At 30.4% G+C, this 15,968-nt stretch overlaps 1 protein-coding gene across 3 annotated transcripts in view; it reads right to left on the bottom strand.

Annotated features, from left to right (window-relative positions):
* Positions 1-6,619: 6,619 nt before the first annotated feature.
* LOC129942285 (solute carrier organic anion transporter family member 5A1) overlaps positions 6,620-15,968 on the bottom strand; it is a 208,825-nt gene continuing 199,476 nt past the window's right edge. For all 3 annotated transcript variants that reach the window (XM_056051153.1, XM_056051152.1, XM_056051154.1), the window contains 7 exons: positions 15,740-15,840; positions 15,491-15,671; positions 14,879-15,424; positions 14,407-14,818; positions 14,196-14,347; positions 14,008-14,134; positions 6,620-13,934 (listed from right to left, as the gene is read on the bottom strand). In XM_056051153.1, the coding sequence (XP_055907128.1) occupies positions 13,082-13,934; positions 14,008-14,134; positions 14,196-14,347; positions 14,407-14,818; positions 14,879-15,424; positions 15,491-15,671; positions 15,740-15,840 (2,372 nt within the window). In that variant the 3' untranslated portion in view covers positions 6,620-13,081. The remainder of the gene's footprint in view (positions 13,935-14,007; positions 14,135-14,195; positions 14,348-14,406; positions 14,819-14,878; positions 15,425-15,490; positions 15,672-15,739; positions 15,841-15,968) is intronic.

The raw sequence follows: 15,968 nt of genomic DNA, 5'->3' as shown, positions 1-15,968 counted from the left end.
AAATGGATCACTAAACTTAATTATGTATGTATTTCAGAGTCAATCAAAAAATAATTCTTACCTTTGAAACTGGTTGATTTTTAAAACGTTGGTCCTGGAATTAGAAAAAGGAATATTTTGAGTTAGGTTTTGTTAGGTTTAGTCAACTTTAAATCATAAATAGTGTTGAAAGAAGATATTAAAAAACAAATTAATATAATAAAGGATAAATAAAGATTAAAAAATAATTTAATTATAATGTAAAATTGCGTAAGATGTAATTAAAGAAAATAGTATTTTTATTAGTAATCATTACTGCTTTTTTGTTGATTATCTTTGTTTTTAATTATGTTTTTTATGTATGTAATTAAATTGCAAGTAATTGACGCTTTTCAATTGCATTCGTGTGTAGGTAATTGTTGAAACTGCTCTTTAATTATAATTTAAATTATTTAAAAAAGTGTATAGACATTTCAATTGCAAGTAATTGTAGTTGCATTTTTTTAAATCATTTCAAATCTGTGACAAATTTCCAAAAGACTAGTTATTGTGTCGATTAAGTTGTAATATAAGCCTAAATTTGGCACCAGGTTAGGAGTAACAGAGTTATTAACTTTTTGGTTTTGAAATGAAGCTTTTATTTAGCAAAGCATTTTTGATACAAAATATATATTTTGTATTAATAATGAAAGAATTTTATCAAGAATGAAAAAATCTTTCGATTTGAACAATGATAGGTTAGGTGTTTAAAATGATAAGGGTGTTTAAAAATGTAAAATACTGGAAAATTGATTAATCAAGAGAAAAGGATTCTGTATTCTTTTAGTTCTTTCAAATGGCTTGTTTTGAAAACATTCCTTTCGATAAACTAATTTCTGAACCAATTTTGACAACAAGCTGTTGAATGTAAATTTATAATTCGTTGCAAACATTAAATTTGTATTATAACAAAAGTACAAAATACTGGAAAAATAATATATCAAAAATATGGTTTGTGTATTTGAACGATGCACAAACCATTTCTTTAAGAAAAACAGTTCGAAATCATTCAAATGGCCGCATCGGGAAGATTTGCAACATGCGATTGTTTTGAGGTTGTTTTTACCAATTATTTCTTTCACTCCAGGTGATCTCTCGTCCCAATCTTTACTTTTCTTCTCCAAAACGTGAAGTTACGCGAATAATAAACTTTTTCTTGTGTTACCCCGTCTTGTTGGCACCACATTTCGTTCAAATCATGATTTTTAGCCCTCGGTCAAAAAGAAAAGGAGGTGTAGGATACCTTCAATTGCTGGAAACGCCGGAAAATCGATAAGTTCAAATCATTAGAAACACTTGGACATAATGCTTACGATTTTGATAACACTTACACTTTTTTCAGATTTCTTCAAAATGTTAGTTATTGATTACTTAACTGGTCGATTATGGCGACCATAAAGTGATAGTCACTTTGGAGTAAGTTTTAGTACAATTTAAAAGCGATGTTCGATCCACAATTGTAAACGGCAAACATTCAACTAATATTATGACACTGCAAATGACAACAGAATTTGACACGTGGTATTTAATATCAGTTCAAAAAACTTGAAAATACGAAACGAATGACCGGATGTAACCACTATTATTTTTGGGTACATTTTCCTTCATATCGATACCGAGAATATATTGAACGCCCCTCGTATGTTGGGGTGCATAAGATTTTCTTTTGTCGTAAGGCAAGCCTAGGAAATAAACTAGTAGCCCCAAAATATGTCGAATCCTAACTGCTCATTTGACTCTTGAAGTATTTGTAAATACCTCGTAAGAGGTACTACCTATGGCGGTTCCAGAGGGGGTTCGTAGGGGTCATGACCCCCCCCCCTTAGGAGATAATCTGTTGACTTACTCTACTACTACTACTAACTGAGGACTGGACCAAGAACATAATATGAATCGGCAATTAAGCCTATTCCAAAAACGCAGCACAAATTCATCAACCTTTTACCAACTGAAGATCCAGGGGGGCATATGAGCCATAAAGTTAGGTTGTATAAGTAAAGATTTCATCTATAGATTTATTAGTAATTTAGCATCAATCGGCAAAAAGTGGTTTGTTTAAAAAAACCACTAAAATGTTTGTTTTCACTCAATTAAGAATTTGATAAAACTTAAGTTATGTCTCACATTATTTTCATAAAAATTGCTTCTTAGAAAAACAGCAAATATTCAGGTTCTTAAGAAGAAACCTTGAATAAGATATTATCAATTTTATATAAAGTTGCCTTTAAATTCCCTTCAAATTGTCTGCAATTTTATTGTTAAAATTTTTTGACACACATAAATAGTGAAAATTGAAGTGATTTTTACTTGCGACATGTAGGAACTATATGGCAAGTTTTACATTAGTAAACAATTTCGAAGTGGAGCTTTTAATCAAATATGACATTACGACGGTAGAGAAGTCGAACAAAAAGTAGGTAGCCCGATTCCGTCCGTCCATCTGTCTGTCTTTCCTGGCTCCTACAGTCCAAATAATTGTGTTGATTTAAAATAAGGTTTTCAGCCGATTAGCGTAAGACGTGTTTTTTATTTTATTAATACGAAAAATAATGCAGTCACCATGCAAACACCTCAAAAACCTTTTGTTTTTAAATTTTCTCAAGAACTAATGGACCGATTCTATAATCTTCTCTTTCTGAGCAAGCTCTTTTTGATGATCAAATTATCAAATCGTTAATGATTTTTAATGATCAAAATTGTATTTTTTTTATTTTTAAAAAGATATTATTTTTGTTTACAAAACTCGATACCTCTGAAAGGGATCAACATTTGTTGACGAAATTTAAATGTTAAATGTACAAATATTTAAAAGCTCTTTATTTAGTGCTAGGTTTACGAAAAAAATAAACTTATCTGTATTTTTTGAGAATTGAAATGGCATTTAAATTTTTGAGAAAAGAAAGGAAATATTTTTAAACAGACTTTAAAAAAAAAATAGCAAGTTCTAGGGAACGTCAATTTTATTTCTTTCAAAATTGGTTTTCTGTTGAATACAAAAGATCTTAAACAATTAAATAAATCTACTTTTGAAGTCAATTTACTTTGTATACTCTCTAAAATTTTTAAGTTTTGTTGATTCCTTTAAGATCAAAATACGAATAAGCAGACTGATAGCGATAGTAATACTAGACTCCCAAAAATTGAGGTCGAAAAAACTTCGTCAAAAAAAGTCCGACATTTCTTCATATCAAATCCTCCCTCATTTTCTGGATTTTTGAATTTTTTAGGGTTCTAAGCATAAAAATAAATGGATACAAGAAAAGTATATTTTATTTTTGGAAAAAAAGCTACGTTTAAAAACAATGTCTTACATTACATTTCTTCGTGAAATGCACCAACAACCCCCTACACTATTGAGTTTTAGCTCTTAAATATAGCATATTTAGAAAAATTTTAGAATATACCTTGCTGGACAACAGTGTTCTAAAATAATTTGATAACTAAAGCTGTCATTTGAGCAATTAAAATGTGAACAGGATAGGTGAATATACTCGTACACATTATGTTATTTACATAATCATTAAAGAACATTTTTAAGCGGTGAGTAAAAACTCATCAAAATTTGTGACCCCCCTTAATGAAAAGTCTGGAGCCGCCCTTGTACTACCGTGAAAATATAAAATGCACGACTGGATCGCACAGACTTCCTCCTGTTTTGAAAGAGTCTGTTTTAAAATAGTAGCTATATAAAAGCTTGTTCATAAAAAGAATTGTAAGAATCGGTTAATTGGTTCTTGAGAAAACTTAAAAACTAAAAAACTGTTTTGTGGGGGTACCTTTCTCGAGCTATACAAAAATATTTATTTCCATTGAAAAAATGCAAGTTAAAAAAAAAATTTTAAAAACTGGTTAATAAAAATCATTCGGCTTGTTTTTGACAAAATTTAAAATTTCAATCTCGGGCATAAGAAGAAAGCCTAACGCGAATCGGCTCAAAACCTTAATTTCCAACTTTGAACTCAATCGTCCCCATGTTTTAGGTTATATGATCAAGGGCAGAGAGAAAAGAAGGGAATTGGGATATCCACTTTTTTCGACATATCTACCATCGCAATGTCATGTTTCATTAAAATCTTGACCTCGAAGCATTCTACGAATGCAAAACTTTCTAAAATGTTCCTATAAGCAAGTAAAAATAATGGTGGCACAGGCAGGTATTGAACTTAAACTTCACAACACGGCTATTAATATTTCAAGACCATCCCTGAATATAACGACATATCTTGATATTTCAAGACCTCTCTTGAAATGTCCTTGATTTTTGTCCCTTGAAATCTCCAGACTTTCCTTAAATTTTTAAACTACTCAAGAAGCGTGAAAACTATATTATACAATTTTTGACATAAAGGACTTTTTTACACTTCAGAATTTTCAGAAAGTAGTTAGCTTATAGTTAGCATCAAACTACGATCAGAGGCTCATCATAAGTGCATGTGTTAGTTGTTAGTAAGAAAACATCATCAGAGGTCCTGAAATGTCAAGAAATTACTTTCAAATATTAAGGAAAGTCTTGGGTCTGATGATATAAAGCCAAGTCATTAAATTCAAAAGAAAGTATGGAGATTTCACGATAGATCTTGAAGCGTCAAGAATAACTTTCAAGTATTAAAAAATCAAGGGAGTTCTTGAAATTCGTATGGAGGCCTTAGATTGTATTCCAAGAAAGGTCTGGATATTTCAAGGGCGAATAATGTGAGGTCGAAGGGAGGACTTAAGCAATATGTATGTTTGCATGATTTGATTGACTGAAGGAGTAATTGAAGCTCTGAAAATCAAATGTCACCATTTCTTTAAATAAGAAATTTTCCCAGTATTTCATATTTTGTTAGGCCGAGTTATTTCTTATGTTCCGAGTTATTGGAAAAACCGTGCGGAATATTTTTTGTGAACGGTGTGAACGCAGTCCATTTCGGCCCATACCTCAAGGATCGGACGTCTCATACCGGAAACAAAACAAAGCGTTAGAATGTACCTATCTAAGATGAACCAGGTTAAAAACTCATGCTTGTGATGATAGGAAAATGATTAACATGCTAAAATGTATGTAGATAATTTTTAAAAAGTTAGAAAGGATAAGATATATAATTAAATAAGATATAACAAAAATTTTGCTATGGGAGCTCCCGCAAGGATACAATAGTATATTGAAATGTTTCAAATTTAATCACTCACCGGAAAAAAAAGATGAACAACGTCTACCGTTTCAGCATGTTTTCGAATAAAAATGCAAGTGTTTTTTTTTAAATATATACCTATATATTTTTCATTTATATATAACTTCTTTAATCTTCAATTTCATACTTTCATTTTTATTTTCTTCTTCTCGTTTGAAATAAGTGTAATTTTTGTTTTGTTGATTTTTAAATTTATGTTTTCTCTCTCCAATATAATAGATTTCTTTTTTTTTTTGTTTTTGTTTAAGGCAATTTTTTTCTTCAATAATTAACACGTCTTTTCTTAAAAATAGTTTTTCTATTTCTGTTTTTATTTTCAAGTTTTGTTTTCTAAATTATTTCAGTGATAAATTTTATGGTTTTGTATTTAAGAAATATTTTTTTTTGTTTAAACTACTGGTTGGTTATTTTATTTACTTAAATATTATTTTTTCTTTTAACTAGAAGCCTTTTAAAAAAAGCTTTGTTTTTTTCTTTAGTTTTTAAATTAAATTATATATTATAATATTATAATATATTTTTAAGATTTTTATTATTTTGGTTTTTGTAATAGGTTTGTTGTGAGGGAAATAGCAGTTCTATTTTTATTTATTTTATTTTTAATACTAACATTTGTTTTATTTTTATTTTTGTTTTAGGAACGCAGTAAGCCGGAAAATCAATGCAGTATTAGAGGATATTAAATTGTTTCCTTTTTTTAATTTTTCGTTTGCTTTTTCTTTGTTTTGTAAATGTTTTTTTTTTTTTTATTTTAAAATCAGAAAAAGAAACCTAGGTATATGTTCTTTATTTAATTTAATTTTATTTTTAAATTTTCTTAGTTAATCCTATTTTAATTTAATTGTATTAATTGATATGATATTTATTTTTGTTTTTTATTATTTTGTTTTCATTAATTGCTGCATCATACTATCCTTTACGTATATGCTTGCTTTTAAATGTTTACAAAACAATTCTATTTTTTAAAAATAAAGGAGAACACTAAAAGGTTAGGTTTTATGAAGGATAAAAATATAACGAAACATATTTTAGTCTATGTTTTTATATTTTAGTTTTATTTTAAGTTCTAGCAAGGAGTCTTTTTGTTACTTTAGTTATTTTTTTTTTAATATGCTTGTGTATTTAATTAAATGGATTTAAATTCATGTTGTTTGGGCAATTTCAGACCAAAAATGCATAAGACGAATGGTCACAAATCAGGATTTTTAAAAAATCGGACTTTTTAATGAAAATAGATTTTTGAAATTTTTAAAATTTTTAAACTTTAGTTTGAAGGTTCCAAAATTATTGAAGCTCGGAGTTTTTCTTATCTTCAAAAAATCAAATTGTGGGTTATGTCCAAAATATCACTTATAACTTGTTTATATCGATAACACTGGTCGACAAGGTTTTATAAATATCAATCAAATTTTCTTTTTTCGATGGGGTTGGATGGCCTCAATTTAAATCTGACCCCAAAATTAATCTATCACATCAGGTTCTTGAGATATTACTTTATAAAATTTAGAAACAAAAACATAAAGTCCAGAAACTTTATACATCAGATCAGGCGTTAAAATCGGCAACAAATTTCGATCAACTGGTTTTACAGAAACTACTCTTACTATCCAGAGAAATGACTCCTTACTAAAAACGTGTATAGTAGCTGTAGTTGTTTCCAATTTTCTCAAAAACTAAAGGATTGATTTTTTCCTTTAAGAAAAGTTATATCACAGTAAGTTGGGTGTTGGTGTTGTTTTCCAATCTTCGATTATGTATGTCAACTCACTTTTCAGAAAAATTACTTCTCCTGCCTAAACAGGGTTATACCGCACCCTTAGAATGAAAGTGACCTAACTGAAAAATTGCAAAAATTGAGATTAAGTAAAAAAACTATTAATATAAACCGTTTCAGATAAAGCCACAATTTTTTAAGAAAAAATTCGCAGAAAAATAAAAAGTTTCCAATCAAAATTACTCAAAACTACACTTTCTTTTAGGCTTTTTGCTCATTTTCCACAAGTTGCAATTTGTGAGTTAGCTCACTTTCATTCCAAAAGGCCGAATATAAACTTGCAATTTCTTCTCACTCCAGAGTTATGGTATTTTTGTTACTTTAGTATTAACTCGTCAATTTTTGTAAAAATAAAAAGTATTAAAGTTAGCTTTTGAACAAGTGTATTCTAAAACTGTTACACCTTCAGACCCAACCGTCAAATTTTCATCAATATCATAAGCTAGTAACCAGGAAATCAGAGCTACCGAATGTAACGCATGGTCTGATGTATAAGCGAATAATTTGATGCTTTTTTAAAGTTTTTCTTTTAATAAAATTCATGATGGTTTTCCAAATCTTTTTCTTTAATATTGAATGAATATTGATGAACAAATTTCAAAAGGTGCAAGATTTCACCTGCCTCATATAAATAATAGGGAAATTGTAAAGCATATTTATGATAAACAGTTTTTAATAGAAAAAGGCCGAACGAACGGTTTGAAAGTAATTTTTTGTTTTTGCAACGAATCAGTCCTTGAAACAAGATTTCATCAACATAAAGTTTTAAAATATATTCCAAAAATATTTTTAAAAAATTCAAACAGGTATTTTTTAAATTTAAGAAAGTTCGGATTTGAAATCAGCACTTAAACTTAACATCAGCATTTAAACCTATGAAAGCATTAAATTCAAGATTTCTCAAAATTTCATGTAGAGACAAATGAAGTCTCACGAATAAAGAGACTTGCAACGCCTAGTAACTTAATAAATGCTAACTGGTCAAACTTCATCAAAAACAGAATTTTAAGCTATGAAAGCATTAAATTCAAGATTTCTCAAAATTTCATATAGAGCCAAATGAAGACTCATGAATAAAGAGACGTGCAATAACTTAATAAATGCTAACTGGTCAAACTTCATCAAAAACAGAAACATGAACCACTCAGCTAAATACAAAATATAAGAAGCTGCTTCAAAATCAGTGATTAATTACTGTGCGGTACTTCCGAACATAAAGAAGTTGAAAAATTACAAGGTATTTTGTATCAACAGATTGTTTTTTCTAACCCAGCAACACACCAGATAACGTGTTTAAACTAGAAACAAGGCTTTCAAAAGCCTTCCTTTCAACAATTGAACTTCATTTCAAATATCTTCATCCAAAGAGTTAGCACCCTTTTCGAAAACAGATTACCGATGTCATTGTAAGCAACCGGATTTACTGGACAAATAAGTGGGCAAAACTCTTTAATGAGGTCAACATTGAGCTTAACTGGTCAAAAAAGTCAGAGTAAAAAGCATTGCATAAGGAAACTTGAACATAACTTATATAAAGGCATTGGACGGAACACAAAAACAGAGCGCTCAATCACAATTACTTTGACAATAGTAACTCGATTCGAGTGGTCTTAATCTCCACCTGTAGGGCGTTCAGTTTTAATGCAAAACCATTTAGTAGAGATTTAGTAGGTATTTGGAAGATCCCTAAATATTCAAAATACTATCACAATTCTCCGGAAATAAAAGCCTTAACCCAGCCCAGTTCTTCGAAATTCTCAACGGACAAAACGAAAGTCATGGTTAGGTTAAAGTGGCTGTCCAAGATGGAAACGGACACACTTAAGCCAGCTTAATGGCCCATTGTGATACAAAATGAATCTTGAGGCTTCCTCCTAAGCTCAATGGAACCAGTTTGTTTCCCTTAATTGATTAAGTCATATGCTAAGTATAAATCAATCGATAAGTTTTTAATGAAATTATTGCAACTAACAAATGAGCCTGATAGGCCGATTTATAAATTTTAATACAACGAAAACCAACATTTCTTTAAAAAAAATTGAAAATAAAATTTCGTATCTATCTACCAAAATAATTTAAACTGTATATAGAGTACGAAGATTTGAATTTTGAATTTTGATTTAATGATATGATAGAAACATTTTAAAAGAGATTCGAATTCGGATCAACTTAATCCTTTAAAAATGAATTGTTTTATTTGTGATACAGAAAAAACCTAATTTTGTCGACCAGTTTAATAAGCTTTTTGGAACTAGACTCTTATTTCAATTGCCAATAACCCAGCTTTAAGAAAATAGTGCAAAGTGATTGAAAATTCCAAATATCCCTGCTGGAAAAAAATTATTTAAAAAGATAAAAGGATGTGGTTTCCTTATTTGAAATTTCTTACATAGAATGTTTCTTTTCGTAGAAAATTTGGTGTCTTCAATTTGAATTGACAGTTTATGGCCCTTTGATACTTAATACAGTATATTAAAACTTTCGGCAATATTCAAATTTTCAGTTTTCGACAAATGGAAAAATATCTGAAGACCAAAAACATGTATACTTTTAGTGATAAGTTTTATAAGACCCATCTTAAGTAATGAAATAATTATTCACATTTTAATTGTAATTGTAAAAGCTCGACTTGACTCGAATTATTTTGTGTACCGGTTGTTAAATTTAAGAACACTTGGCCTAAACTACATACAAAATTCAAAACCCAATTAAATGTCTTATGTTTTTATAAAGATATGACTTGGCTGAACATACCTTAATTTCCATTATTTCTGAATTTATTTAGTTTTTATTTTAATTTTAATTGTTAATTGTATTTCTTTTGTTTTGTTTAGAAAAATTATTAAATACCCCTTTGCAATTAATTATTCTCATTTATCTTGTCACAGCACAAAATTTCATTGACATTGTTTTATATTTTTTTTTGTTTTAAATTGTATTTAAATGATATTTTGAAATTTTATTTTCACTGTATGTGTATTAAATTGTTTTTTGAAATTATTGAAACTAAAGTAATTTTTCTTTTCTTCGTTCTATTTTCTTTCTGAACATTATTTTGTAAAGTTTTTGTTTTGTTTTGTTTTTCTTTTAAACATAAATTATTTACTTATCATAACTTCATTATCATTATCATTATTTTTCTTCTGTTGTTTTGTTTTTCTTTACATATCACACTTAAAATCAACTAAATTTTAGTTGCGCTTCATTTTTGTTTTTTTTTTTTCTTTCTAAAGGTGCCTTACAAAATATGTTTTGTTTTCTTAAATTGAATTTTTGTTTTTCTTAACTATAAATTTTAATAAGTTTTATTATTATTTTTATTAAATTAGTGCGGCTTCTTCTTTTTTTTTCATTATTCATTTAACTAATTTAAAATAAAACTATTTTCACTTTCGAACCACTATAAAATTTTGGTGCACTTGATATAAATTTTATCTAATTGGGTATCTAGGGATTAAAAATTAATTCACTATAAACGGTGTTGCAGCTGGAAGTACTAGGAAGGTTATTTGATGTTTTTGTTTTTAGAAATCTAGAAATCTTTGATATGAAAATCATATTACAAACAATTTTTAACAAGGTGTCGGTTTTCCGGAGCAGATCAAGAGCCGAGAGATTACAAGGAGTATATTTTCTTAATTATAAGTTCCAAGCAATTCAAGTATACTTAAGATCGTTATATTTGTTTAAATATCTGCAATTTTGCTATTTTTAAGAAAAGAATCCTGTTTTTCACTGACAGCTGGTTTATTCTCATTTTGTTGTATTGCATTTGTTTATTTCGCTCTCTTGATTTTTACGTTTTTTAAACGACGGGGTATCTGGATACTTATTTCTTAGTGGTTTCCGTGCTGAAGAACAACTAATCCAAATCAGCTGGGATGCCAAAAAGACACCAAAGGTATCCAAGATTTTCTGAGGGAACAGCTGGTTAATGGAATTGAAAATTGATTTCAAATTTGTATGTTTTTAGGTGAAAATTTGTTGACACTTTATTCATTTGCAATCTTTGAACGTAAATTTCGACCAAGGCATAAGTGTCATAAATTTCAAACTCAGACCTTTACTTCACTAACCTCCTACGGTCATAGTAGAAAAAAATACCAAAAATATTATTGTCTACAAAACACTCCTCAGGCAAGCTACAAGTCAACCACGATTTGTATTTTGTATTGTAAAGAAATATTATAAAAATCATAGAGTTGTAAAGTTCAGCTTTCAGATGAATGAAAAAAACATGATAAACTGTCATTTTGACATAAGTAGACTTAACTTGATAGTTTGATTTTTCTTGACTAAGGCGCCAGTTATAGATATCATTGGCTACGTTCAATCTCAGACAGATAGGATATCCGGATACCTTTTTGTTAGTGTGTTACGCGTAAAACAACAGCTAATCAAAAACAGCTGAGATGTCAAAACAGGAATCCAAAGGTATCCAAGAATTGTTTGGGGTATGAAGGTATCTGACAGAACAGCTAATTCAAAACAAGGTCGAATTTCAAGAAACTTGAAAATTGATTTCAGCTTTTTGTATTTGTTGGTAAACAAAAAGATACAAAATGTTAGGTGAAGTTGTATTAGATTATGTTCTGTACATAATAGACGATGAAGAAGCTATTTGCCTCCGAATTTTGTCACTTCATAATAGTCCTCGTTTCTGTTAGGATAGTTTTCTGTTATACGTAAATCGTTTAAAACCGGAGATTTCGCATGTAAATTATAAATCTTATACAATTCTAATTGAGCTAAGAGGAAATTTAACATAGATTACAGATTGAAGTTATCTCTTAGTTATTTAATTACCATCGTCCGAAGAATCAATTGAATTTTCCATTAAATGTTTTATCTTAAAACAATTTTTACTTCGAAGCTTAAATGTTTCTCTGCTTTTTGTGAACAGAAAAATTTATTTCAGTCCAGAAAATAGAAAAAAGCATTTTTGGAGAAAAATCAATGCGGAATTAAAATTGTTCGTCTCAAAACAAATTCTTTGTGAGATTTCCGATCGATCAGTAAATATTCTTCATTCCTAATCCAAGGGAAACAACGGCAAATATCGATTCAAACATTTTTCTGGATAGATTTAAACAATAGCTATAACTGGCCCCTTACTTTACACTCAACTTTCTAATAAAGTTTTTAGCAGCTAACCAATCAGATACTAGAAAAGTCTTATATAGTCTAAAACTGCCAAATCGTAAAGAGTTACGACAAACTGCCTAAATAATAAAGGGCTAAGGGATATTTTGGAAGTTTAAAAAATTCTAAACATTTCCCACCGCTTTTTGAAACATCGAGTTTTGCCTATTGTTATAATGAAAAACTGAGTTCTTTTTTGGCAATTTATTAAGTTCCATTAGGTATTTTACACAATTTTAATAAGCATTGCACAAAATGGCTTCAGTTTATTTTTTGTAGACAAGTTGGCAATGGAACTATTGAAATTATGAAACATCGAAAAAGAAACTAGGAAATACTAACTTCTCCAAACTTCAATTCCGATCAAATACTACCGACATAATTTTAAGTTTTTTGAAAAATACTATAAAATATTTTGGAATACCCAGCTAACAAAAATTAGGAGTAGATCGAAAATTTTAAACAAAAATGTGTATAAAGAAAATATAACCATAAATATTTGTTTCCTACAAAATTTAAGAATCTAATAAATTTAGCTTAAAAATTTCAATAGAATTTATTTTATAAATAAATAACCAGCTCGCACTTTTTGTTGGTTTGTTTTCTGTTTTTTACTAATTATTAAATAATAATTGATTCATGTTCACAAATATCGCTTTAAGTAAATAATATACCTCTTATAAGTACATTACCTACCTGAATCTATATGTATTGTATATATCTAATAATTAATAATTATTTTTATACTCTTCTTAATATTTTATCTAGTGCACATCATTCATTCCATACATTGCACACAAACTATTTAATTATTCACACTCAAAATAATCCTACTCAAATAAGGGTGAGGAAGGGGGGTAGGTTCCTTGAAAATATAATATAATTATTATTCTATAAATTTTGTTGTTGTTCTTGTTTAAACTAAGGAAAACAGACGTTTCTTTCTTTTTGGAACGACAATAACTCGTTGCCCCTATGAACGATTAATATCGTCCAGGACAGCTTCAGTAGAAGTTAATTTCTCTTCATGATCAATTTGAATCTTATGATGAGATGATGAACGTCCATGTGATGAGGTTGAGGTCGATGATGGGACAGCAACGGGAACAGCATTTGTATTCTCTTCTTTCTGTTCACCTCCTCCAACAATAATATTCAAGTCCTTCGAATTCGTTCGACGATGTCTTAGAATACATGAAGCTGCTTCAACTGCCATCATTTGCTTATCGTTGATATTCAAATCTTTGGAATTATTTCGTGAATGTCCACTTCCACCTCCAACAACAGCACCAGCTCCAACAACAGCACCCTCATTTGAATTTTTGACTTTATTTTCAACATTCTTAACGACATTAACACTCTTCCTGCCCCGGAAGAGATCAATATCGAACCGAATATTATTTGGCATATAAATCTGATCATACGAATGATTTCTTGAGTGTTTCTTCACAAAAGTTCCACAACCCGGAGTTAGATTATCATCATCGTCGTAATCGTCGTCGTCTTTGTGAAGTTGATTTTGTATAAATTTAATATTTAAATTTGGTTCGTCACGGGAATTATTTCTGGAATGGGTCAGTTTTTGTCGCACCACATCGGTGGAATTAAGGTCATTGGAATTATTGCGGGAATGTGTTTGGAGTTTCTTGAGATTACGGAATTTACTATTTGTGCTGTTGGTGTTGATGTTGTAGTCATCGTTTATGTCCTTCGTATAGCCACGAATCATTTTAACATCGCACGATGCACTACGGAAGTGTTTTTTCGATTTGGTTTGTGGAAGAACAGCGGCTGATGGATGGAGGGAATTGTGACATTTGTCATAGCTAAAAATATAAGTTTTTAAAAATACAAAGTTAGTTTCATCTTTGGGAGGTTCATGTTGAGTTTGAGACTTACCCAGATTCAAGCTGAATTGTGCGAGAATTGTTGCGAGAATGCCTAAGGATGTCTGAGGGTATAATCAGTTCATTACCTCCATAAGGCACCACGGTTTGATTATTGTCGGCTAATTTCTCTTCAAATACTGAAATGGAAAAGACATTTTTTAAAAAAATTCTAAAGAAACGCTTTTTAAGACTACTTACGTTTGTCCAAACTAATAATCGATCCTACAACCAGTTCGTTAGTATTCAGCGGTTTCAGTTTATCCAATTGCTTACGCCTTCTCACCAGCCACCAATCGACCATGAAAATGGCAAGAGCAACGATCTTAACAAAAGCACACAATCCAACGTATCTGGAAGAAGAAATACAGAATTAAATCATCCCAGAGAATCGAATTTAATCATAACTCACTTCCAACGGAATTTTTCTATATCATAGATAAGACAACGTCCACCTTTTTCGCCACAAGTCGATTTCCATAGCAAACATGTTGAATCTATTAAATTTCCAAAAACTATAGGAGCTGGAATATATCCGAATAAACGGAATATAACAAACTGCATTCCTAGGGCAAAGGAGCGTTCCTCTTCGGACACCGAACGCAAGACAATCATAAGCAAAGGCATTTGCGTCGAGGCCACCATGAAGGTCATAAAGAATAGCAATATCAAAAACGGATAGATCGTGCGGCAGGGAGTGGTGCATGGGCCAGCTGTAGCTACTGGAACAACAGTTACTTCGGCAAAATTTTCATAAGCATTTAAAGCTTGAGCTTGACTACCACCAGGTCCATTGAAAATGCTTGTTATATTGGAATGAACACCTTAAAAAGAAATATTTTGAATTGAATTCTCTGTTTGGAAAATCATCCCAAGATTCTTACATGCACAATTAGTATAATTGGAACTTGATGAGAAAGCTGTACACCCTGCATGGCAGGGACTAAAATAAGTCAGCCCATTATTTCCACAAACTGGTTCAACATCAGTGGTCAAACACTCACAACCGAAATTGCAAGCTGCTGTCAAATTCACAGTAAAAGGTTCCAGAGAACTGTGCGTCGATGAATTGTAATAGGGAATTGTAGTACCAGCCATTTTTAAATTCTCGCAACCCAAAAAGAACAACAATGCATAGCAACTTAAACAAGCCACATTCGATATGAGTACGAATTGAACAGCACCTTTCGGCTTAAGCTGAAAACGTTTCAAAATACAACCACCAACAAAGATACCAATACAAGCTCCAGGAACAGCAATTGATCCAGTGAATACACTGGCTTGACTTTTGCCTAAGCTGAATTGAGTTTCTAGATATTTTGGTAGGAAGACAACGAAGCCAGAAACAATCATAAGTTCCATGCAGGCGCCTAGGCATGTGGTGATGTAAACGGGATTGGTTACCAATCTTAACATGGACTGAGGAATGTCTGAAAATAGATTCAAATTTGAAAATTAAAAGATGATTCTGGATAGCAAAACAATCTCAAGCGTACCTTTGATATCCTTTCCATATCCAGTATCAACTTTTGGTTTAACTTCTGGTGCTTTATCTCCTAGATCTTTTTTTAGTTTGTCGTCGAGTTTGCGTGGTAAACTGTTTGAATTATTTGGCAGGACTGGTGGCAGTAGCTTTTCAGAGGTTTTGCGGATTTTTTTCTTCTCGTGTGTTAGGACCTGGATGAAAACAAAATGGAGAATGTTTAGAGAATTTCAAAAATAAACTTAATTTTGAAAGAGCTTACCTTTGGGAAGGAGAAAAATGGAATGGCAACAACGAGTAGCAAAATTCCACATAAAAGGAATCCACCCCACCACATGCCAACCCATCGACGGTCGCCAGGATCTGAAAAAAATTGAAAAAGAGGTTTCAAAATGTGCAAGGAACTAATTTGAAAATGAATTTCCAGGTGAGAATGTTATGACCCTGAAAACCCTCGGACTCGAAATGCCTAGAAGACTACAAATCAACTC

Source organism: Eupeodes corollae, chromosome 1 (genome assembly GCF_945859685.1).
Source record: "Eupeodes corollae chromosome 1, idEupCoro1.1, whole genome shotgun sequence".
NCBI lineage: Eukaryota > Metazoa > Arthropoda > Insecta > Diptera > Syrphidae > Eupeodes > Eupeodes corollae.
This window is presented reverse-complemented; position numbering and strand designations above follow the sequence as displayed.